This window comes from Ranitomeya variabilis, chromosome 2 (genome assembly GCF_051348905.1).
Source record: "Ranitomeya variabilis isolate aRanVar5 chromosome 2, aRanVar5.hap1, whole genome shotgun sequence".
Classification (NCBI taxonomy): domain Eukaryota; kingdom Metazoa; phylum Chordata; class Amphibia; order Anura; family Dendrobatidae; genus Ranitomeya; species Ranitomeya variabilis.
In genome coordinates, this window is record NC_135233.1 from 1,098,140,477 (window position 1) to 1,098,164,008 (window position 23,532).

Here is a 23,532-nt window from a genome sequence, read left to right on the forward strand (position 1 = left end):
CAAAGGCCACTTAGAAATTTCTAAGATCCTATTTCCACGTTCCGGCCAGAGAGTCCGTGAGGAGGTAACTGAACTCCCCGCGGCTCCTTCCTGATTTCACACTACGCTGGAGCGCAGGGAACCTGAGGACGGGTTTGGCAAAGCAGAGGTTTTGTTGCAGAATTTATGAAAAGGCCATCAGCTTTTCAAGTCTTTGTAAGATGAATAAGGACGAAGACACAAGTATCAAAGATGTCTGCGAAATACAGAAGAATCTGAAAAAAGAAACATGAGCGAAAGCTGGAGCCCTGCCTGCAATTTTATACAGTTTTCAAAAATTCTGCACATAATACCGCCATATAAAGCCAATAAATTACTGCCATATGCTGTACAGCCAAAATAATACAACCATGTAGATACTAAGTAATATGCAAGTAATGCTGCCTATGTAATACTGCCATACAGTGCATACAATAACACCATATAGTCCCAAGAAAATACTGCCATATATATCCCAAGTAACACCATCACATACTGCCCTAATAATATATAGTATACAAATGATGCTGCCTACAGAACCTACATTAAATCGTCATAGAGATCCACAAAGTACCACCATATTGTCCAAGAAACGACTGCCATATACATCTCAAATAATAGCACCATATGGTGCCCAAATGTTATACAGTATGTGAATATTGCCTACAAGACCCAACATAATACCATGATAAGCTTCCAGACAATGCCACCAAATAGTGCCAATAAATAACTGAGATATACATCCTAAATAATTCCACCATTGACAAAACAGATAATACTGCCTTCAAGAGCAACGTAATACTGCCATATAGCTCCACATAATACCACCATATAGAGCCAACAAAATATGCCATATAGATCCAAATATTATTGAGAAGGCAAATAATACTTCCTACATGTGCCTAGATAATACTGTCCTATAGTTCCGCATTATATCGTCACATAGTGCCAAGAAAATCTTACCATATACATCCCCCCAAAAATTCACAATGAAAGTAATATCGCCTACTAGAGCCTGTACAATTCTGACATAAAGCTCCAAGAGAATATTGCCATACGCATCCTAAATCATACCACTAAGGAACGCCCAAATAATGTGCCGTATGCTAATGACACTGCCTGTAAGAACCTACATAATGCCGCCATATGATCTTATATAGTGCTGCCCTATACTGTAGCTGCAAATAAGACTAATGTACATTTCAAAATAATCCCCCAAACAATGATAATATGGGACTTAGTGGCCGCCGGGGCTGTAATCATGGCCGTAGTATTTGTTACTCCGTCCTCCATGATCCAATATGGGGGATGCTCCAGAGAGAAGTTCAGGACCCTTATGTCTTCTGTACAGTCGGTATATCACTGCACATGAGACTTATTTTTCCCTCCCGGTATTCCCTGTATGCAGCGGTCACCGTCCCAGAAGCTGAGCCTCAGAGTCCTAGACCTCATACGACAGAGAGCTGCATTACAATTATTTAGTCTCCATCCAGCATAATTTTGCTATGGAGCCTCCTGAGTCCTTCTCTAAAATTGTCCAACAGTCTAATACTTTTGACGGTCTCCAGACTCTCCCCCCGTTAGACTTCTGACTATAAAGGGTGCAAGGGTTACAGATGAAAATTGGTATGGGAACCGTGGTATTTTTGGCCCATATCAGAAGAACAAAAAACTATAATAGTTGGAAGCCATGTTGTAAATTTTGCATTGGGGCTCAATGCTACGCCATTGCCGAAGGCTGATCTTTCTATTTTTTGGGACATAAGCTGTTTGCAGAGGTGCCTATAGGCCAAAAGAATCTGGAGGACAGAGTCTGGAAAACAGAGAAGTCTGGAGTGTAGAAGAGTCTAGAAGACAAGGCAGTCTGGAGAACAGAAGAGTCTGGAAGACAAAGTAGTCTTAAAGACAGAGGAGTCAGGAAGACAAAGCAGTCTGGAGAACAGAAGAGTCTGGAAGACAAAGTAGTCTTAAGGACAGAGGATTCAGGAAGACAAAGGAGTCTGGAGAAGACAGAGCAGTCTGGAGGACAGAATAGTCTTGATGACAGAGGAGTCGGGAGGACAAAGGAGTCTGGTGATGGCAGAGGAGTCTGGAAAACAGAGGAGTCTGAAGTACAGAAGAGTCTGAAGGACAGAAAAGTCTAGAGGACAGATGAGTCCACGGGAGGACAAAGACGTTTAAAGGACAGGAGAGTTTGGAGGACAAAGGAGTCTGGAGTACAGAAGAGTCTAGAAGACAGAAGAGTCTGGAGGAGGAGAGAGGGGCATAGAGAACAGAGGAGTCTGGAGGACAGAGTCATCAGTAGGACAAAGGAGTCTGGAGGACAGAGGAGTTTTGAGGAGAAAAAGGAGTCTGGAGGACACATTGGTCTTGAGGACAGAGGAGTCTGGAGGAGAAAGAGAAATCTGGGGGACAGAATAGTCTGGAGGAGACAGATGATCTCATAGACATCACAGGATCACTCTGCTGAGAGTTCCTGTGTTAGGCAGAGTCGGGAGAGACAGCTGCCAGGAGAACCATCCATCATTTGACAGCTCTCTAATGTGTGTGTGGACCTTATGTCCTTATGTAGATAGATGTACGGCCACCTCCACTATATCCACTGCAGGATCTAACCACACGTGTCTATAACCCTTACCTGTACTCATGGAGTCACATAGCTCTGTCAAGGAGCTGTATATTCAATTCATTTATAGAATGAAGATTAATAGTGACGTTACGTTCTTTTTTACGTTAGATTCCTTTAACCCTGTGACATATTATCACATAATCCAAGAGAAGTGATCATTCAGGGCCACTGCTGGGAATCCATAAGTTGGAGACCACTGATAGAGTCTAAGGATCCATGTTTTTTCCCTGTCAGTTAGATAACTGAAAAGGATCCATCAGTATATTGGAACTGTTGAAATGTTACAAATAAGAGTTAGAGGATATCGGGATCACTTCTAACGGGAATCCACCAAGAAGTGATCTTGTAACAATACCCACCTTTACGGGACCCTGGTCTGACATCCACATCTGTACATCTGCACCAGGGTCCTCGGCTGGTACTCAAATGATGGCCTCCTGGGCACCTCTGGCGTTAATGAGTGACAGAGATCTTTTAACTACTTATTGGTAATGTCCATCAGCCCAGAGTAAACTGAGAGGAAGATATATTCTGTGAGAAGAATTACCAGAGACTTATATATCCGTTACATGGCAGAGGGCCCTTTCATGGTGCATTTCCCCTTTATAGAAATTTCCATGTTGGGTAAATGCCCTCGAGGGCCAAACTGGGTGAAGTTTTTCTTCTCAAGCATGGGTTGTTTTCTAAATCCTCCTTGTAAAATGTCCAAATTTTAGAGGAGTATTGTGTATGATCGAATCTGCTGAAAACCGGAAGAATCTCTTGAATTTGACAGGGAGTTTTGATTTACAACCCTAAGTGGAGGGCATGTAATGTTTCAATCTCCTATCGGCACCACCGACAATCAGCTCAAACTGGACAATCACTTAAATAACAAAAGTCAACTCATAAAATAATTTTTTTTATTGTATTTGCATTAATTTTGTGCATTTAAAATGAAAATTTATTCAGTACATGTCCTCTCCCCCTTCCATCTCAAAAGTCCCAAACATCAGCCACCTTGGTAGGTGATACAAAGGATTAGTAGCCCCTCAATCAATTCTTAGGAGACCTATATTTGTGGAAGAGCGGCTAAGGCAGCAGGAGAACGGTAATATAACGCTTGTTATAATAATATATAGTAAAGTCTCATAAAATAAGCAAAAAGTTTGTGTTAGAATTGCGAAGAGTAATTCCATTGTGCAGTGCGGGCCTCCACCAAACCCAGGACCTAGTAAATAACCTTCATGGATGTCATTTAGAATGTTCATATATGTTTATTCCCCTCATAGGTGTGCAAAGGGAATGTATAGTCCAATCCCAGTTGAAGTCCTGCCCCTGAGGAGATTTTCAAATTTTTCACAATGTAGTATAGATACATTTAGGATCAACACATACTTTAAAGGGAACCTGTCAGCAGATTCATGCTACCCACACCATCAGACACTGACTGTGGGTCTACTGTATGTGTTAAATGTGTTCCCCGGAGGCTTCTCCCCACCCCAATCCAGGTCTCGTCCTATGGCTCAAGCAGTATTAATCTGCTGGAAGGTTTACATCAAGAAAAGAGGAAAAAGGACAGAAGCGTAGAAGAAAGTGCACAAGAAGCTGAAGGCACCACTCAACACCCTGTATTAACCCCAAGATTGATAGGAACTCCGCAAAGGTCAGGAGCAGGATACATGTAGAAAAAAAATTTGAGGAAATTTCCCCATTTCCCTTTCATTCTAGTTTTACCAAAAATACTATTGGAGGACTAACTAAAAGAGTCACGATTTGTGTTTTTTTTATTAACTTTCCTTGAGATATTTGTTGTCAAATTTTTGCTCCAAATTCTTCATGAATTTTGTGCAAAGTCAAAAATGGTCTATATTTTTCATCTTTTTTCTGTTTTGAAACTATTTCGCTTAAAAAGGCACGCTTTTCACAAACTGCAGCAAATTCTCCAAATTTTTCTAAATTTTTCCAAAGTTTGCCAAATTTATGAATTCCAGCTACTTTGTAACTTTCTTAAATTTTTTTGTGAGCGGGGGAATAATCCAGCAACGTAAAGTTGGCAGGTCGCATGTCCATCAGATGGCGGTACTTGTGCTCTATGTATACTCTGTCCCAATGGAAACGTTAGTTCGAATTGAATTCTAGATCTGAAGTCCACAAACTTCCATTAATGGTCATTAGGAATCGGAATTAACGGACGTCCGTTCATCTTGAAGAAGACTTCGCGTCTCCTCACTCTCCTGTCTGCAACGTCCACACATCAGAGGTTTGTGCAGCCCATTGTACAGTCCGGTTCCTAGCAGGAGAATGATGAAGCCCAGGATCTGCAGAGCATGGAACTTCTCCCAACCCACCGCGAGGCTAACCACCCAGATGACCACGGTCCGGAGACTGTCCAGCACCATGCGAGTGGTGGCACTGATTTCCTTTGTGACGCTGATACCAGCGAAGTTGAAGAAGGCGATGCTGCTGATGTTGCCCAGTAGAGCCAAGATAATGAGAGGTTGGTTGCCCATTTGGCAAAAAGCGTCTAAGGAGTCTTCCAGAACGCCGCGTTCACTGCTGCTGAAATCGCCGGCAGGAATGTAGTAGAACGGGATCAGAAGTAAAGTGAGGATGCAAAATCCAAACAGACCTGTGGGAGACAAACAAGTCACTGTTAAATCTTTTCGCATCATGGCTCCCACCCAAGACTTTCTTCAAGGGGATGACCACTTTCGACAATGTTCTCAAGATTATGCCAGGACTGATCCATTGAAATCCAACAATGGGTGAAGTTTTAAAGTTTTACTTTTATCACTCTGCAATATTGGAATTAGTCAAAGTGTTAAAAGTTGCTCAACCTGAGAGCTACCAGAAAACCATCAGAATCCAAAATGCAAATTGTTCCCTCCCTGAGAGTTAACAGAAAAACCGTGAATAACATGTGATTGCAGACTTTGACCATCTTTACTGGTGAAATGTTATGGACACCTTTGGTTTGCTGATTGCGTAAGTCATGACGCGTAGTTTGCACTCACCCTCTGTGCCCACAGCTCGGAGCGGATGCACATTATGCTTGTAGACGAATTTCTCTTCCAACACCATTTGGATGGCTACAATAATTTGGGCCATGATGATGAGCAGGTCCCCTGTAGAGTGGAGGAGATGAGAAGATGAGTGGTACCTAATATCCAGCATGTTTGGTACCATGTGGGCTTAGGGGCCATAGGATAATGTGTGCGCCATTGGGATTCTTACAAGTCCTAACACAGCGGCTTTCGCCTGTAAGTCCATATGACCTGACTTGCATTTTCTGTGGCGGATCGGGAATGACAGCTGGTACAAGTAGTGTAGCAGATGATTTGCGCACGGTTTGGCACTGCTATTTGGACATTGATATTTGGGCACTGTATGGAACTATTATTTTTTCTCTACTGCTTAGGCACCTTAAGGATCAGTGTTTTGCCCAGGAACCTCCATCAACCTTGATCGAGCCATGCACTGAAACTGGCAAGACACAAAGGATTGGACCCAGAGGTGTGAACGTGTGCAGGTGACACCATAGACTTGTTCTGGCTGCCCCCTTCCCTAGAAGCTCTGATTCAGTTTTCGCAGAACCATGTGAGTGATGTTAAACACAATACCTGACCTGTAATGACTTCGCTCAGGTTCTTCCCACTGCTCTGACCGCTGATTAAGTCGGCCAATCCCACGATGATCAGGCCGGCAATGGTCACCAGGATTCCCACCCACTGGCTGCACTCCAGCTTCCTGCCCAAGAAGGCAACGGAGAGAAGACCAGTGAATATGATGACGGCTCCTCGTAACATCTGGAAGCTGGAAGCGCTGGTCATGTTCAGAGCTGGAACGTGAAAAATACAGCAAATAAGGAAGAATATACTGCAAGAAAGTCAGGAAGGCGTGCGCCGGTGCACCGACTGCTCGGGGACAGGAACTCTGTAAATATCCAATCCTGATCTCAGCTGAGTATCCAGTGCAGACAATGCTCTGTGAGCTAAACACATCCTCATCACTAGATGTTACACTGATCTCTCTGGTAATTTTCTACAATGTAGACACAGAGCATTGTCCGCACAACAAGATCCACTACTGAGAGCAGGCCAGGATATGTGCAGGATCACTGCCACAGCATGGGAACTACAGGTTATCATTCAAGCAAAGATTTTGGAAATGATGATTAATTCAAAAGAATAAGCTTGATTTCTATAGACCCCCAGAAGCCCCCTAATTGTAGGATTGGTTACGACATGTGACAGACGCGGCTCTGTTCTGTACTCACCCACATACATGATACTGGTACCAGTCATGTCACAGATCGCAGGCGGAAGAAAGAGAAGGGAGTTGAAGGGCTGAGAAGTTGCCAGGGTCGGCTCTGCGGATCGGCGGTCCTTGAACACCAGGATGTAGAAGACTGCCAGACAGGAGAGTTCTCCCAGGAACATGCCCACCGCCTGGAAGAGGGACACAAGCTCGGCAGCCTGGCACAAAACTCCGACATCTGGCCACAGCCGAACCTCCTCAGTAACACCAGTTACAGGAGACCCCCTTGGTCACATATTGGGGTGGGGTGCGCCTTGTTTTTAGAATTTCTGTTGATTTCAGAGATCACTTACTACATATCTTGGTATTATTCTCTTTATCCAGGGTTAGCTGTGATCCCACCTGCCCTGAGCTCATTTTTGTTCCCCAGGCCACCAGGAAAGTAAGTCTGTTTACTACATTTTCCCACCCAATGAGACCACCTTGTCGTTGACTGATGGGCTCACACAATTTGAACAAACTATAATGCAATAACCTTATGTTGATACGTATCACAACTCATCAGAATTTGTTGCCTCACAACGGGACACAGGCTCGCCCTACAGGGGAACTCTCATATAGCAAACCCCTACAGGAGGACTCAGGCTTGCCAGGCATTGGACTCAGGCTTGGCCCACAGCGGGACTCAAGTTCGCCCTACAGGGGAACTCATGCTCGGCCCACAGAGGGACTCATTTTCGCCCTACAGCAGGACTCAGGTTCACCCTACAGCTGGACTCAGGTTCGCTCTACAGCTGGACTCAGGCTTGGCCCACAGCGGGACTCAGGTTTGACCTACAGCGGGACTAAGGCTTGCCCTAAAGTTGGGCTTGATCTTGTCCTACAAACAACTGAATGTCCAACTGCGGGCACTTTCAGGTTGAAGGTGACATATGACAACATGATGAGGCCACATCACTCCTATGAGGAGATAAGATGGTGGGAAGTTAAGCACTCCAATAGAGCTGAAGAAACAGTGGAGTTTTATGGGCGAGGAGCGAATAAGAGGGGGTAGAATGGAGGGAAAATTATGAGGGTGCGCAATGTAGAGACTGGACAGTATGGGACATACAGTATGAGGGGACAGTGTGAAGAGGGGTCCAGTATGCAAAGGGGTCAGCATGGGGGGAGAGGACAATGCAGATAGGGACAATGTGTTGGATATAGCAAATAAGGAGGACAGTGTGACTGTATTAGATAATAAAGGCAGACAATGTGGCAGTTATACCTAATAAGGGTCAACAGTGTGGTGGTCATAATTAATAGGGGCGGTCAGTGTGGCAGCGGCTCAGTACACAGTCAGCAAAGGCTGTGGGCATGTCCTGACACTTTGACTGACCATTTAAACTGTGTATAGGCGCCAAAATGAATTTTTGACCCGAGTGCAGGAAAACCTAAAATTTGCGTCCTCCATAGGACTGAACATTACACGGATGTCTCTCACCTGCAGGAACGGATGCTGAAACTGATGAGACGGGGATCCTTTACATCCTTTAGCTTCAAAATTGTCAGCCCACCTACAAGCAAGCAGATGGAGATAATGAGCGAGGGGCTCACAGCCCCCGATTGTGAGGACTGATAATGTCACATAACATTATATAGTCTGATAAAATGACACAGCTGCTTCGAGCCTCTTTTCTCTTGACAACGAGCTTCTTGAGGAATACCTTACACTTCTGTGGGTTTTCGATTCATATGATGTTTTTTCAGGATTTTGTTTAAAAAAAAAAAAAAGATGCAAATCCACCGGTTTTCTGATAGGGTGAATAAAGTAATGTTGTAGAGTTATATCTAAATATGACAATGTCATATGTCAAATAGTAAAAACGCAGAAGAGAAGGTCTGCCGACCCACCACCGGATGGCAACGATGGTGTAATAAAGCCATGGGGGGGATGGGGGAGCGCAGGGATCGGGGAGCGCAGGGATCATACTGCCTATGGACCTGATATTGCCATAGAGCGCCCACATAATATTGCTCTAGTGTTTCCAGGTAATACCGCTATATGCTTCCCATATAGGGTCAGCTTCATACCGCCTCATACAATAAATATATTACTGCCATATACTCTAAATCCCACATAATACTGTCCTATAGATCATGTATAAAACTGCAATAAAGGTCCTAGATTTTAAAAAACCCCATATAAATCTAACATGATCTTTCCATAATGCACACTGAATTTGTTTCTTCTATAATACCGCCATACAGCACTAATATGTACCGGATGGTTTAAACTGGATCCTAAAGTATACATTTTTTCTGGATCGTGCAATTGTCTGTTTTGCCCCCCAGTTCTGTACATATGACGCTGCCCCCCTGCACTGGTTACACTGGTTTTGTCCCCGCGTCTCAGGAATGCGGGTGTCCGCTGAGGCCGGGGAACGTGTCAGGACAAGGAGCCAGTGACAGGTGAGAACCTGCTGATCCCACAGATGATCCAGGTGAACAGGGCGACAGCCGGAAAGCCACCCAGGACTTCGGGGCGTACAGACAGCAATGCGGCCAGCACGCAGGCCCCCCTAACTCATGGACTGCTATCTCTCCCTGAGCCCCCTCCACCAGTCCAATATTACACCCCTTATCGCACAAGCACAAGTATTAAATAAATACTGATGCACTCATAGTTTGCCCTTTGACCCTCTATTTTTTTAAGTTTTTGCTGAATATTGAACTAAATTGTTTTCCTTTTTTTGTAACTATTTTATTATTCGACCCTAAATCTAACCCTTACCCTAAGGCTAATCCTATCCCTATCGCTAACCTTAACTCTAGCACTGACCGTAATAATAGCCGTTGCCCTATACCTAACCCTAAATCTAGCGCTTACCTTAACCCTAGCCTTAACCCTAACCTTGGCCTTAACACAAACCCTAACTGTACCTCTAATCCTAGCACTAACCCTAAGCCTAGCTAAAGCCTTATTACTAGCTCTAACTCTAGTTCTAACCTTAGTGCAGACCAGAGTCCTGGTCGTTGCAGTAATGTCACTCTTCCACCAGGGGGAGTGATATTACGTCTGATGGCACTAGAGGAGTTCATCTTTCCAGGTATCACAAGTCACACACTACACTTCACACTCCAGTCCACCAGGGGGAGCAAAGCTTCTATCTACTAGGGCACTCCTCACACACGGGTAAAACTGGTGGGTTGGATAGGAAGTTAGTGAGAAGCTGCCTGGGTTTGACCCAGAGAGGACCTGTCAGGCAGACAGGGGGAAAGGAGGAACATCTGAGCTGCAGACAGAGGGTCCCTGTCAGGGGTGGGATCCTGGCAGAGGCCTAGCACGAGATAGAAAGTTACGGAGCTGCGCCTGCCCCACGTGCGGCAGCATCCTAAGAAAGGACAGGAAAGGAATTGTATTGTGGAGAGTGAGAAACGAAGTCACAGCACAAGGAGATAACACCGGGAAGAGTTCTGCCCCAAGATCGGCAACATCCTTCTGAGGCGCGTAGCCGGTGGCCGGAACACCGAGGGAGTAATTGGCTCTACGCATTACTTCAGAGACCGGCAGGACAGTCAATTCCAAGTTGGTTGCCCGACCTTAACACCTAAGAAGACACAGTGGCAAATTGTGGGAGAGGGGCGTCTCTAGGGTCCCTATAAATAAGCTCCAGGTCTACCCCGTCATACAGGTTGTCCTATCCATACCATCTGGGGGACAGAGAGGAAGAAATAACATCAGGAACATCCACGACAGTTGTGAGGACTATCCCGTGGTGCTCAGCAGGGAGGTACTACAACACCCAGGCGCTAGTAGGAAGGCTACTGATTTCCACATGGATAAGGGAACTCTGGATTTGCCTTCGGACCGGCCGGATTCCACCTGCCCTGTTAGCAGTGCTCTGGACTGTGGACACTGAAGTCTTCAGTAAAAGGTAAAGAGACTGTAACCTTGTGTCCTCGTTATTTACCGCGCCCTACACCATCATCATCTACCTTACTGGGAAGCCCTGGGGATACACTTCACCTGTGGGAAGGTATACCATCTAGCTGCTATAACATCACCCCAGCGGACCCCTAAGCAGCGTCGGTCACCCTGACCGAATACCACAGGTGGCGTCACGAACACCATACAACAAATAACTTCCCCTTTAATTGGACGCCCCTCAAAGGGCCACGGACCGGGTCGGGCCACCGTGACAACCCCAGAACTGAGAAGGACCCGGTGCCGAGTACCCCATTACCCTGACGTGGGGGTGATCCATTAGCCCTAGACATAAGCCTATCCATAACCTTAACTCTAGCCCTAACCATAACACTAGCCCTTGATTTATCCATATTCCTAACCCTGCCTCTAATCCTAGCACTAACTCTAATTAAAGCTTTATCCTAGCTATAACCCTAGCCCTAAACCTAACCTCAGCCCTAGACATAAGCCTATCCATAACCTTAACTCTAGCCCTGGATTTATCCATATCCCTAACCCTTCCACTAATCATAGTGCAGCGCCCCAGAGTCCTGGTCGTTGCAGTACTGTGGCTCCGCCACTAAGGGGAGCCATGGTACGTCTGATGGCACTGAAGGAGTTCATCTGACCAGGTATCACAGACACCAATACATTTCACAGTCGGGCCTCCAGGGGGAGCTAAGGGTTCTATTCATTAGGCCACTCCTCACATACTGGTAAAACTGGGGATCAGGCAGGAAGTTAGAAAAATAAAGCTGACTGGGTTGGAACCAGGCAACACCTTGTGGCAGAGGGTGTTGCAGGGGAGGATTCGGTAGGGTCTCTGTCAGGTTTGGGACCCTGATGGAGACCTGGCTCCAAGGAAGAACGTCACGGGACTGTGCCTGCACAGAATAGCGGCGGTGCCCAAAGAAAGGATAAGAAGCGAGATAGATTGTGCTGAGTGAGAAACGAGATCGAAGCAAATAGGAGAATACCAGTAGGAGTCGTGCTGTAAGACCGAGGCAACATCCTACTGAGGCGCACAACCGGTGGCCGGAACGCCGAGGAAGTATTTATATATCTAGCTTCAAGCAATACTTCAAACCAACGGCAGGACAGTCAGTCATAGGCGGGCTGTCTCACACCAAATCACCTAAGAAGACATAGGGGGCAACCTGTGGAGAGGGGTGACTCTAGGGTCCCGGAAGAGCTCCAAGCCTACCCGTCATACAGGTGCCGTCCCAACCAGAACATCGGGAGGGACGAGAGATTAGCAGAACATCATCTAATCGAGTTGTGAGGGAACATCAGAAACAGACACAACAGTTGTGGGGTACTTTCCGTAAGCACAGCAGGGAAGGACCACAACACATAGCGCTAGCAGGAAGGCACAGATTTCCACCTGCAAAGAGAACTCTGGAGGTGCCATTGGACCGGCCGGACTTGCGCAGCCTGGTTATCCGGATTCCAGACTGAGGACCCAGAGATCTTCAGTAAAGAGGTAAAGAGACTGCACCCCTGTGTCCTCATTATTTACTGCACCGCACCACCACCACTATCTACTTCTATCGCTGTACGCCCCTCGGCAGGGTCGCGGACCAGGTCTAGCCACCGTGACAACCCCAGAACAGAGACTCAAAGAGGCCCGGTACCGGGTACCCCTCGGCCCTGCGGCAGTGGGGGCGCTCCAATTTGGCGTCACGAACAGGATCTACTTAAGCCTGAAGAATCAGGTCATGTGTGCCTTGGAACTGTGATTTATCGTGCTTGGACTGTGCTTTATTACAAGGACTGTGTATTGCTACTTGCCGCCAGAAGTTCCCACCAAAACCGCCGCCATTACAGCGCTAAGAGGAGCGCAGAGGAAGAAGGAGGGCGTGCCATGGGAGGAGACTACCAAAGTGGCGCCAAAAGCAGCGCCCGCCCCCTCCGACTCCTGCTGCGAGATGACGACCTGCCCAGCAGTGGAGGAGAACTGCCCCCTGATTTGCAACCACGGGAACGAGGTGAAGGAGGAGCTCGACCCTGGAGAAATGGTGGAGCCCGGTGCATGCATTGCCGTCGGATGTCGGACAGCAATGATGACCAGCAAGTGCCCGAGGGACGACGAGGTGATCCCGGCTTGCCCTCCCCAACCGGAGGCGGACCCGCGTCCGCTGCAGCGGGAGAATCTGAACTCCTTGGAACCGCCAGCGGAGGAGCTGAGCCTACCTATCCCGACCTCGGAGCCGGATCCGGAGGCCACAGAGGGAGAGCCGTGGTTCGGGCTGCAGCTGACTCCAGCGTTCTCGTCAACGGACCGGATCAACATCGGTGGAATCACATCAGGCGCAGGTATGGAAGGCGCCCCTGCTCCCTCACCCGATCCCGCTCCCGCGACCGATTCTCACCCCAATAGTAACCGCTTCTTCACGGTTGAGCGGGTAGTCCTCACCCCCGCCTTAATGGGGAAGCTGGTACCGCCACTGCCGACCAAGATGGGAGAACCAATAGATGTGGGCCCAGATGGGGTGATCCTCCGGTGGGACACCCCCGGGGTTGAGCCGGATGGGACTCTGGGGGACGGCCTCACCCTTGCGGTACTTACCTGGGAGCAGTATAAGCAGTGTTCGATCCAACACTGGAAAAATCGGGACGAGACCGAACAACAAGATACCCAACGAAGGAAGTCTGCATATAGCAGGAAGGACATGGTAAAGCGGGGAACTGTGCTGGCCTACCATCCGAAGAGGGGATGGGGCTCCATACAGGAACCGGGACTACCAACTGATGTCTTTGTTACTAGTTACAACGTGAAAACTCCCTGTTGCAGCCGAAATGGGGACCCATTGCAAAGAGGGGATCAGGTGACTTACACCCGTCATCGTAATGCGCAGGGATGGTGCGCTCGGAATGTCCGACGATGCGAGCCTGAGGGAGTGCCACCTGTTGCCCCGATCATGACTGATCCAGATTTGCCAGATCTTGTTACTATCACCACCGTCCGCCTGGTAGCAGCTGCTGAACTTGCAAGCAGGGTTAGCCTTCAAATCCAGACGCCGGGTGATCTGATTGTACCTGAAGGATCAACCGCCGGCACTAACACTGCATCTGCAGGGGATAGGAAGCCATCCCCTGCACCACAAGAGTAAGGTCTCAAAGCTCTGCATTACATGTAAATAGTTCTTCAAACTGTTTGTTTTCTGATTTTGCTGCTAAACCCGTTTAGGGTTAACTCTTAAAGGGATCCCTTTGTTGACCCGGGATCCCTATTGTTTTGTTTGTTTTTTCTAAGTTTTGCACAAGTTTCCAGAACTGCCGCAATCATGAACAGTGCATGATACAAACTCTTTGTAAATAGTTTGCACCTTCTTAAAGGTGCTTCCTACGGGTTTTACTTAAAGAGAGACTCTTTGCGAAGATACCGCACCGGAGCCTTTGCTGAGTACGGACTGGTAGCTTGAGAAGATGTGCTACCTCATAAAGACTTGGTCCTTTCTTAAAGGGGACATTCACGTGTTGCACTTAAGATCGGTATTGCTTTAAGACAGATAGAAAGCAATAATGTCATAGCAAGAGAAAGTGATGTTGATGCTTACTTGAAAGAGAGTAATAATGTTGGCATAGAAAAGTTAAATGTAGAAAACTAGTTTATTGTAAAGAAAGTGTTTAATAATGTGTTACAGAACGAGGACAGAAAGTGAACCCGTAGGGGTTAGTCAGTGAGTCCTCCTAAGAGCCATATAGAGATGGCTCAGTGCTCTTAAACTGAAAGTAATGTTATGTTCTATACTGTGTATAGTTGTGGAAGGGCAGTAGGCCCGGGCTGACCGGGGCGGTCCTGCATAGCAAGGAGAGGCAGAAGGTCTGGTGCCGTTAGGACAGGCGGTCCTGCAGACTTAAAGAAGGGGAATGAAAGAGAAAAGTTAATTGCCTTATAATGTGATTATAAGAAGGTCTTTTGTGGATGCAGAGTGTACGTCCTTAAAGGCAATGTTAAATTATTGTTCAAGAATTTGCATTGAGTAGAATACCCGGTTGGGTAAGAAAAGTTATTTATAGCCTGTTGCTGTGATATTTAACCATGTTTTGTAACGTTCAAGTGTCCTCACCTCCCATAAAGGGAAGCTTTGTTCAAATATGCTTATTGTTTTGCACTCACAAATATTGTATGTCTTTTTGCTAACCTGTATTGTCGTTTTCTTCCAAGTCCCGGAGTACTGGATTTAACCGGGGGGGAGTGCAGCGCCCCAGAGTCCTGGTCGTTGCAGTACTGGGGCTCCGCCACTAAGGGGAGCCATGGTACGTCTGATGGCACTGAAGGAGTTCATCTGACCAGGTATCACAGACACCAATACATTTCACAGTCAGGCCTCCAGGGGGAGCTAAGGGTTCTATTCATTAGGCCACTCCTCACATACTGGTAAAACTGGGGGTCAGGCAGGAAGTTAGAAAAAGAAAGCTGACTGGGTTGGAACCAGGCAACACCTTGTGGCAGAGGGTGTTGCAGGGAAAGATTCGGTAGGGCCTCTGTCAGGTTTGGGACCCTGATGGAGACCTGGCTCCAAGGAAGAATGTCACGGGACCGTGCCTGCACAGAATAGCGGCAGTGCCCAAAGAAATTATAAGAAGCGAGATAGATTGTGCTGAGTGAGAAACGAGATCGAAGCAAATAGGAGAATACCAGTAGGAGTCGTGCTGTAAGACCGAGGCAACATCCTACTGAGGCGCACAACCGGTGGCCGGAACGCCAAGGAAGTATTTATATATCTAGCTTCAAGCAATACTTCAAAACAACGGCAGGACAGTCAGTCATAGGCGGGCTGTCTCACACCAAATCACCTAAGAAGACATAGGGGGCAACCTGTGGAGAGGGGCGACTCTAGGGTCCCGGAAGAGCTCCGAGCCTACCCGTCATACGGGTGCCGTCCCAACCAGAACATCGGGAGGGACGAGAGATTAGCAGAACATCATCTAATCGAGTTGTGAGGGAACATCAGAAACAGACACAACAGTTGTGGGGACTTTCCGTAAGCACTGCAGGGAAGGACTACAACACATAGCGCTAGCAGGAAGGCACAGATTTCCACCTGCAAAGAGAACTCTGGAGGTGCCATTGGACCGGCCGGACTTGCGCAGCCTGGTTAACCGGATTCCGGACTGAGGACCCAGAGATCTTCAGTAAAGAGGTAAAGAGACTGCACCCCTGTGTCCTCATTATTTACTGCACCGCACCACCACCACTATCTACTTCTATCGCTGTACGCCTCTCGGCAGGGTCGCGGACCGGGTCTAGCCACCGTGACAACCCCAGAACAGAGACTCAGAGGCCCGGTACCGGGTACCCCTCGGCCCTGCGGCAGTGGGGGCGCTCCAATAGCACTAACCCTAATTAAAGCTTTATCCTAGCTATAACCCTAGCCCTAAACCTAACCTCAGCCCTAGACATAAGCCTAACCAGAACCTTAACTCTAGCCCTAACCATAACCCTAGCCCTGGACTTATTCCTAGCCTTATAATTAACCCTAGATTTAACTCTAGCCCTAAATGAACCCTTATCGCTACCTCTAAACCTAGCCCTAACCCTAGTCCTATCCCTAGTCCTAGCCATAAATCTAGGGCGAACTATAAACTTAGTCCTAGTCCTAACTCTAGTCCTATCCCTAGCCCTAGCCATAAATCTAGAGCAAACCATAAACTTAGTCCTAGCCCTAACCCTAGTTAAGTGTAGAAAAAGTGTATTTTACTGTTAGCGTTTTTTTTTCCAGGAGACACTTTTTAAATTTCGGACAGCTCTTGCTGCAGTTCTCTGTACTTCCTCTGACAAAATAACACATTGTGGAGTGGTATGGAAGAGAGCTGTGGAGAGCACGGGGCGGCAGAAGAGCAGTGCACAGGATCCCTGCTGTCATCATCCAATAACTGCTCAGCTCCTGTCATCTCATTCACTGCTTATACAGAGCTTAGTAGTCAAGACTAACTTGATATCACCTGCAGCGCTCTGCATAGGCAGCAATCAAGATTACAAAAATCACCTTACTATACCGAGAGCTTGGTCGTTTTGGTCACTCTCTTTGAAGGCAACAACCTGCAAAGGAAAAGACAGCAAAGACCGCGATAACAAAGCAGCTGTTTGCAGCTGGATGTGGACCGCTTCACGTAGAAGCCTGTGAAGCTCCATGCAGCTGAGATTCTGCAGCATTTCTATTCTTGGGTCCATTGACAGTTTTTTCGGAAGTGGTGACTCCAAAGTTTGCACCCACATAGAATTTGGTGCCTGTGTCCCCCCATGATAAATCCTCCAGAGATGCTTTAGAAAGTTTCCCCTTGAAAACATCATTGATATCCTGAAGCTTCTCCCATGGTCAGTTAGGAGCTCAGCAGCGGCTCGGTGTAAGGTCCCTATGATATTGTGATATGGTGTGTGAGGTATCATTCTGTCTATGTTCATATTTGTACTGATTGTAGGATGGTTGCCTTGTCACTCTGTATCATTCTGTGTATTCCCGTCTTTGCCTTACAAAAGGTCCGATAATTGAATTAGGCCAGTTACCATCTGCAGACTGAATGTGCCCATGCCTCTTGAGGAAACCTTGCTAATATTTCCTGACTGTCCATCCATGACCATGACCCTTCTTCTCTCCAAAATCCGCAATTCACCTCCTGTATTGCCTTGATCTTTGCTCCACGGCTTCCAGGTCTGAGGGACCTAAAAAACATCTAACCTGGCTACCAACCCCCGGATATAAGGAGGGTCCTGAGGAGGACAGAGAGACCAGTAAGATAGATCCTTTGCTGGATGTTGATGCTAAGGCTAGCACACCAGGGAGACTTGGAGAAACCCTGATTACCCTGAAAATACTGGAGGAGCCTACACAGAGAAGTATCTGGAGCCGCAACTCCATATCGATCTCTAAGCGGAGGATTGTGACTCATGTCCTGGGCATTTTTCCAGTTACTGGACTGTATCCGTGTTCCTGTACTGTATCATTTACCTGAACTGTATCCGTGTTCCTGTACTGTATCATGCTCCTGGACTGTGTCCGTGTTCCTGTACTGTATCATGCTCCTGGACTGTGTCCGTGTTCCTGTACTGTATCATTTACCTGAACTGTATCCGTGTTCCTGTACTGTATCATGCTCCTGGACTGTGTCCGTGTTCCTGTACTGTATCATGCTCCTGGACTGTGTCCGTGTTCCTGTACTGTATCATGCTCCTGGACTGTGTCCGTGTTCCTGGACTGTATCATGTTCCTGGACTGTATCCGTGTTCCTGTACTGTATCATGTTCCTGAACTGTATCCGTGTTCCTGTACTGTATCATGCTCCTGGACTGTGTCCGTGTTCCTGTACTGTATCATGCTCCTGGACTGTGTCCGTGTTCCTGTACTGTATCATGCTCCTGGACTGTGTCCGTGTTCCTGGACTGTATCATGTTCCTGGACTGTATCCGTGTTCCTGTACTGTATCATGTTCCTGGACTGTATCCGTGTTCCTGTACTGTATCATGCTCCTGGACTGTGTCCGTGTTCCTGTACTGTATCATGCTCCTGGACTGTATCCATGTTCCTGGACTATTTTATCCTCTGTGTGGTGGACTCCTTTATTGACCTTTTGGTTTGCATGTAATAAAGGTTCTTGGGACTGTTCACTCATCTCTTGCTCTGTTGATTGTGGGATACCAGAGACCGACCTCTTGACAGCCCCATTCAGACCTCTGTCTGTCACAGAGACTTGTCTGATTTTCATGTTTGTTTGATAGAAAATGCGAGAGAACCATGCTCATATGCAAAAAAGAAACGATGAATAAAACTCAGAGGGAAAAAACTGACACTGACCAATCACCGAGGAAAGTCAAAACAGAAAAGAGAAAAATCGTCACCTCAGCACCCACAGCAATCACCTGCTGCTACGGAACTAGGAAAACAGCAGCTTTGTGGATGCAGCTCTGGATGTGACTAGAGAACGGGCCATAAATCAGTTACAGATTCCTCCGGAGCTGAAGGATTATAGCCACAATCCAAGAGAAAGTGTCACTGGCGGGTGCGGAAGATTAACAACAGAGAACGGACCTTACCCCTCATCATATAGAACTGATAGCAGAAGATAACGCCAAGCAAAACCATACAGAGATAGCAGAGCAGAGACTCTGAGATCACGAGTTACATAGGACTGCAGGTGACAGGACAGCAGATTAAGAGATGGTGTAATTATAGGTGCATTAACCCCTGTAATATCTGTACTGGTCTCTCCCAGTGGGAAAGATGGACCTTTCCAGAATGAGGTTTCCCTCTTGGTGACGTGTTGTCTCTGCACTATATATTAATGGGGCTTTAGTGCTGCCTCCTGGCATTGTGCGCACGGTTATATCAGCCCTAGTTATTGGTCTATGAGGTGACTGTTCAGACTGAGCCGTATTGTGTGCATATGAGCAGTGACTCGATTTCTGGCCATTTTGTCACCTGTTTCCTCCATTTTTGCAGTTTTTTCTCTTTTTCTGACATTACTGATATTCTTTAGCTGCGGATAATTATGGTGACTGCTCCGACCACAGGTCCTCGGCGTCCTGTGCGCAGCGGAGACATGACTGCTGACTAAGGAGCAGATTTCCTGTGACTGAGCCGCGGTGACGTCTGACTCCTCACGTGAGACGTCGACCCCCGACCCGGATCGTCATGTGACCACGAATTGGCACGAATGGTGATTCCAAAAGTGCAAACATGGAAGAACCTCAGATCACAAATAAGTCAAAGGCGAAACGAAGCGCAGAATATCCGGCCTCAGATTACACAATTCACTGCAGTTCTCAAATCTTTTTGTTCTCCATAATTAGTTAAGAGAAGATTACTTGTGGGTTTTTAAAGAGACGCCTAAGGCTACTTTCACTCTAGCGTCGTGCACTGCAGGTCGCTATGCGTCGTTCTGTTGAAAAAACGCATCCTGCAAAATTGCTTGTAGGATGCGTTTTTTCACCATAGACTTGAATTAGAGACGAAGTGCGACGGTTGCATCGTGTTGCGTCGGACCGTCGGCACAAAAAAGCGTTACATGTAACTTTTTTTGTGCGTCGTGAGCGTCTTTTCCGACGGAACTCCGCCCCCTCCTCCCCGCACCTCACAATGGGGCAGCGGATGCGTTGAAAAACAGCATCCGCTGCCCCCGTTGTGCGGCACTTCCACAGCTAGAATCGGTGCGCTGCAACGTCGCATTGCAACATGCAGTGCACGACGCTAATGTGAAAGTAGCCTAAATCTGCTTCTTTCTCCTCCAGGACTGTTCAGTCATTCTCAAACTCTTTACTTTACTCCTTAGTTTTAACCAATTTGCAATACTTCCTATTATTATCTCAAGTCACATCCAGAGCTGCGTTAACGAATCTCCCTTTTAACGAAGCACCAGCTCATGTTTAGTGCGAGTAGTGTTACCCCATTATCAGTGCCAGCAGGTTGCCCCCATTATTAGTGCCAGCAGTGTGCCCCCATTATTAGTGCCATCAGTGTGACCCCATCAACAGTGCCAGCAGTGTGTCCCCATTATTGGTGCCAGCTGTGTGCCCCCATTATTAGTGCCAGCAGTGTGACCCCATCAACAGTGCCAGCAGTGTGCCCTCATTATTAGTGCCAGCTGTGTGCTGCTATTATTATTGCCAGCAGCGTGCCCCCATTATTAGTGGCAGCAGTGTACCCCCATTATTAGTGGCAGCAGCGTGCCCTCATTATTAATGCCAGCAGTGTGCCCGCATTATTAATATCAGCTGTGTGCCCCCATTATTAGTGCCAGCTGTGTGCCCCCATTATTAGTGCCAGCTGTGTGCCCTCATTATTAGTGCCAGCTGTGTGCCCCCATTATTAGTGCCAGCAGTGTGCCCTCATTATTAGTGCCAGCAGTGTGCCCCCATTATTAGTGCCAGCAGTGTGCCCTCATTATTAGTGCCAGCTGTGTGCCCCCATTATTAGTGCCAGCAGTGTGCCCTCATTATTAGTGCCAGCTGTGTGCCCCCATTATTAGTAGCAGCAGTGTGCCCCATTATTAATTTCAGCTGTGTGCCCCCATTATTAGTGCCAGCTGTGTGCCCCCATTATTAGTGCCAGCTGTGTGCCCTCATTATTAGTGCCAGCTGTGTGCCCTCATTATTAGTGGCAGCAGTGTGCCCTCATTATTAGTGCCACCAGTGTGCCCCCATTAATAGTGCCAGCCATGTGCCCTCATTATTAGTACCACTAGTGTGTCCCCATTATTAGTGCCAGCTGTGTGCCCCCATTATTAGTGCCACTAGTGTGACCCCATTATTAGTGCCAGCTGTGTGCCCTCATTATTAGTGCCACTAGTGTGACCCCATTATTAGTGCCAGCTGTGTGCCCCCATTATTAGTGCCAGCAGTGTGCCCTCATTATTAGTGCCAGCTGTGTGCCCCCATTATTAGTGCCAGCCATGTGCCCCCATTATTAATGCCACCAGTGAACCCTCATTATTAATGCCAGCAGTGTGCCCCCATAATTAGAGCCACCAGTGTACCCCCATTTTTAATGCCGCCAGTGTGCCCCATTATTGGTGCCAGCTGTGTACCCTCATTGTTAGTGCCAGCTGTGTACCCTCATTATTAATGCCACCAGTGTGCCCCTGTTATTAATGCCACCAATATGCCCCCATTATTAGTGCCAGCGGTGTGACCCCATAATTAGCACCAAGAACCCACATGTTTGTAGTATTTTTGTTGCATTTTGCAATGTTCTGGAGCATTTTCGCCACGTTTTTGCTGTAATTTAGGTCCCCTCTTTTTTGCATTTTTGGGGCAGATTTTTGCCCACTATCACGGTATGAAATCTGCTCCAAATCTATAAGACAGAAATAAGCAACGTGAGACGTCAGGAATCCCATTCACTATGAGGAAACCCTTCAGATTTCATGACAAATCCGCACTTAAAAAAAAAGCAAAAAGGCGACGTGTGCACAGAGCCGTACCGAGCGGAAAGACTGAGGAGGGAAACAATGACACCCGAATCCAGTATAACGGGGACATGATCGAAAGCTGCGCAGGAGCTGCGCCCATCCCCGCACCCCGGCATCAGGACAGTGTGGAGCCTGCAGCGTGGATGCAACTGTAACAAACCCTCTGCTGCAGGATCTGAGACAGCTGTGCCCCATTGTTCTTATCTTTTGTTACAATGTATCAGTGCAGATCTGGGCCTGGAGCCGGCACAGAGGATTTCCTGCGCTAACACACTGGTACGAATGCTGCTGACATGAAGCCGAGATCCTGACGAGGAACAGAAACACAAACCGACGAGGAAGCGGCAGAAGTTTTCAGTGATGAAGTTTGTTCCCTAAGTTCTGCGCTATTTATACCGAGGAGATAAGCGGCTGCCGCTCTGCACATGGCCGCTTATCTGCGGGTGACCAAGGACGAGGCCGACACAATGTGCCGTCACGTATCCTACAGCCCGCACTACATCCCGAGTCTGGAAATCCCCGAATATTCCCACGCTGTATGGCGATCACCCCAATAACCAGTATAACCAGTAACGTCACACGCGGTGACATCCTCCTCAGCTATAAATGATCGCTCTGATGTAGCAGAGGCCAGCGTGTTATTACCCCTACATCATGAGGATAAGAATCATTTATTATTTCTATATCGCCAACATATTCCGCAGCACTTTACAATTCAGCGCAGATTTACAGATGTGACAATCTCAGCTCTGCTACACCTGCTATAGACTTACTTGGCTGACAGCGTATTTATGGAGCCTGTGACAAGCATCATCCCGGCCAAGATCAGCTGGTACGAGGTCCACGCCATGTCTGCGCACTGTGCCCGGGCCCCGCTCCCTCATGTACCGGCTCGCTGTGATGAGGTATATACTGTATATACAGTGTCGGCTTCCTGTAAGCAGAGAATATGAAATCATGTGACCCGAGAGTCAGCTGTGAGGCAGCCCATAGAGGGCGTGAGGAGACGTCACCGAGGGACGGGGCCCAGTGCACACATCAGGCCGTCACATGCCACCACCGAGACCGGAGCACGCAGGGGCGAACACACACAGGTCACTGTATACAGCACAGGGGCGAACACAGATACAGACACATACACAGGACACATACAGACACATACATACACAGGACACATACAGACACATACATACACAGGGAACATACAGATACAGACACATACACAGGACACATACAGACACATACATACACTGGGCACACACAGATACAGACACATATATACACTGGGAACATACAGATACAGACACATACATACACTGGGGACATACAGATACAGACACATACATACACTGGGGACATACAGATACAGACACATACACACACTGGGGACATACAGATACAGACACATACATACACTGGGGACATACAGATACAAACACATACATACACTGGGGACATACAGATACAGACACATACATACACTGGGAACATACAGATACAGACACATACATACACAGGACACACACAGATACAGACACATACATACACTGGGAACACACAGATACAGACACATACATACACTGGGGACATACAGATACAGACACATACATACACTGGGGACATACAGATACAGATACGTACATACACTGCGCACATACAGATACAGACACATACATACACTGCGCACATACAGATACAGACACATACATACACTGGGAACATACAGATACAGACACATACATACACAGGACACATACAGATACAGACACATACATACACTGGGGAC

At 47.3% G+C, this 23,532-nt stretch overlaps 1 protein-coding gene across 1 annotated transcript; it reads right to left on the bottom strand.

The window, feature by feature from the left end:
- Positions 1-3,532: 3,532 nt before the first annotated feature.
- Positions 3,533-22,746, bottom strand: SLC35F6 (solute carrier family 35 member F6). The gene is made up of 6 exons (XM_077291800.1): positions 22,520-22,746; positions 8,370-8,442; positions 6,906-7,077; positions 6,255-6,467; positions 5,644-5,754; positions 3,533-5,258 (listed from the first exon to the last, which is right to left on the bottom strand). The coding sequence occupies exons 1-6, from the start codon at positions 22,594-22,596 to the stop codon at positions 4,801-4,803; spliced, it is 1,104 nt and encodes a 367-aa protein (XP_077147915.1). The 5' UTR covers positions 22,597-22,746; the 3' UTR covers positions 3,533-4,800.
- Between the last annotated feature and the right edge of the window lie 786 nt (positions 22,747-23,532).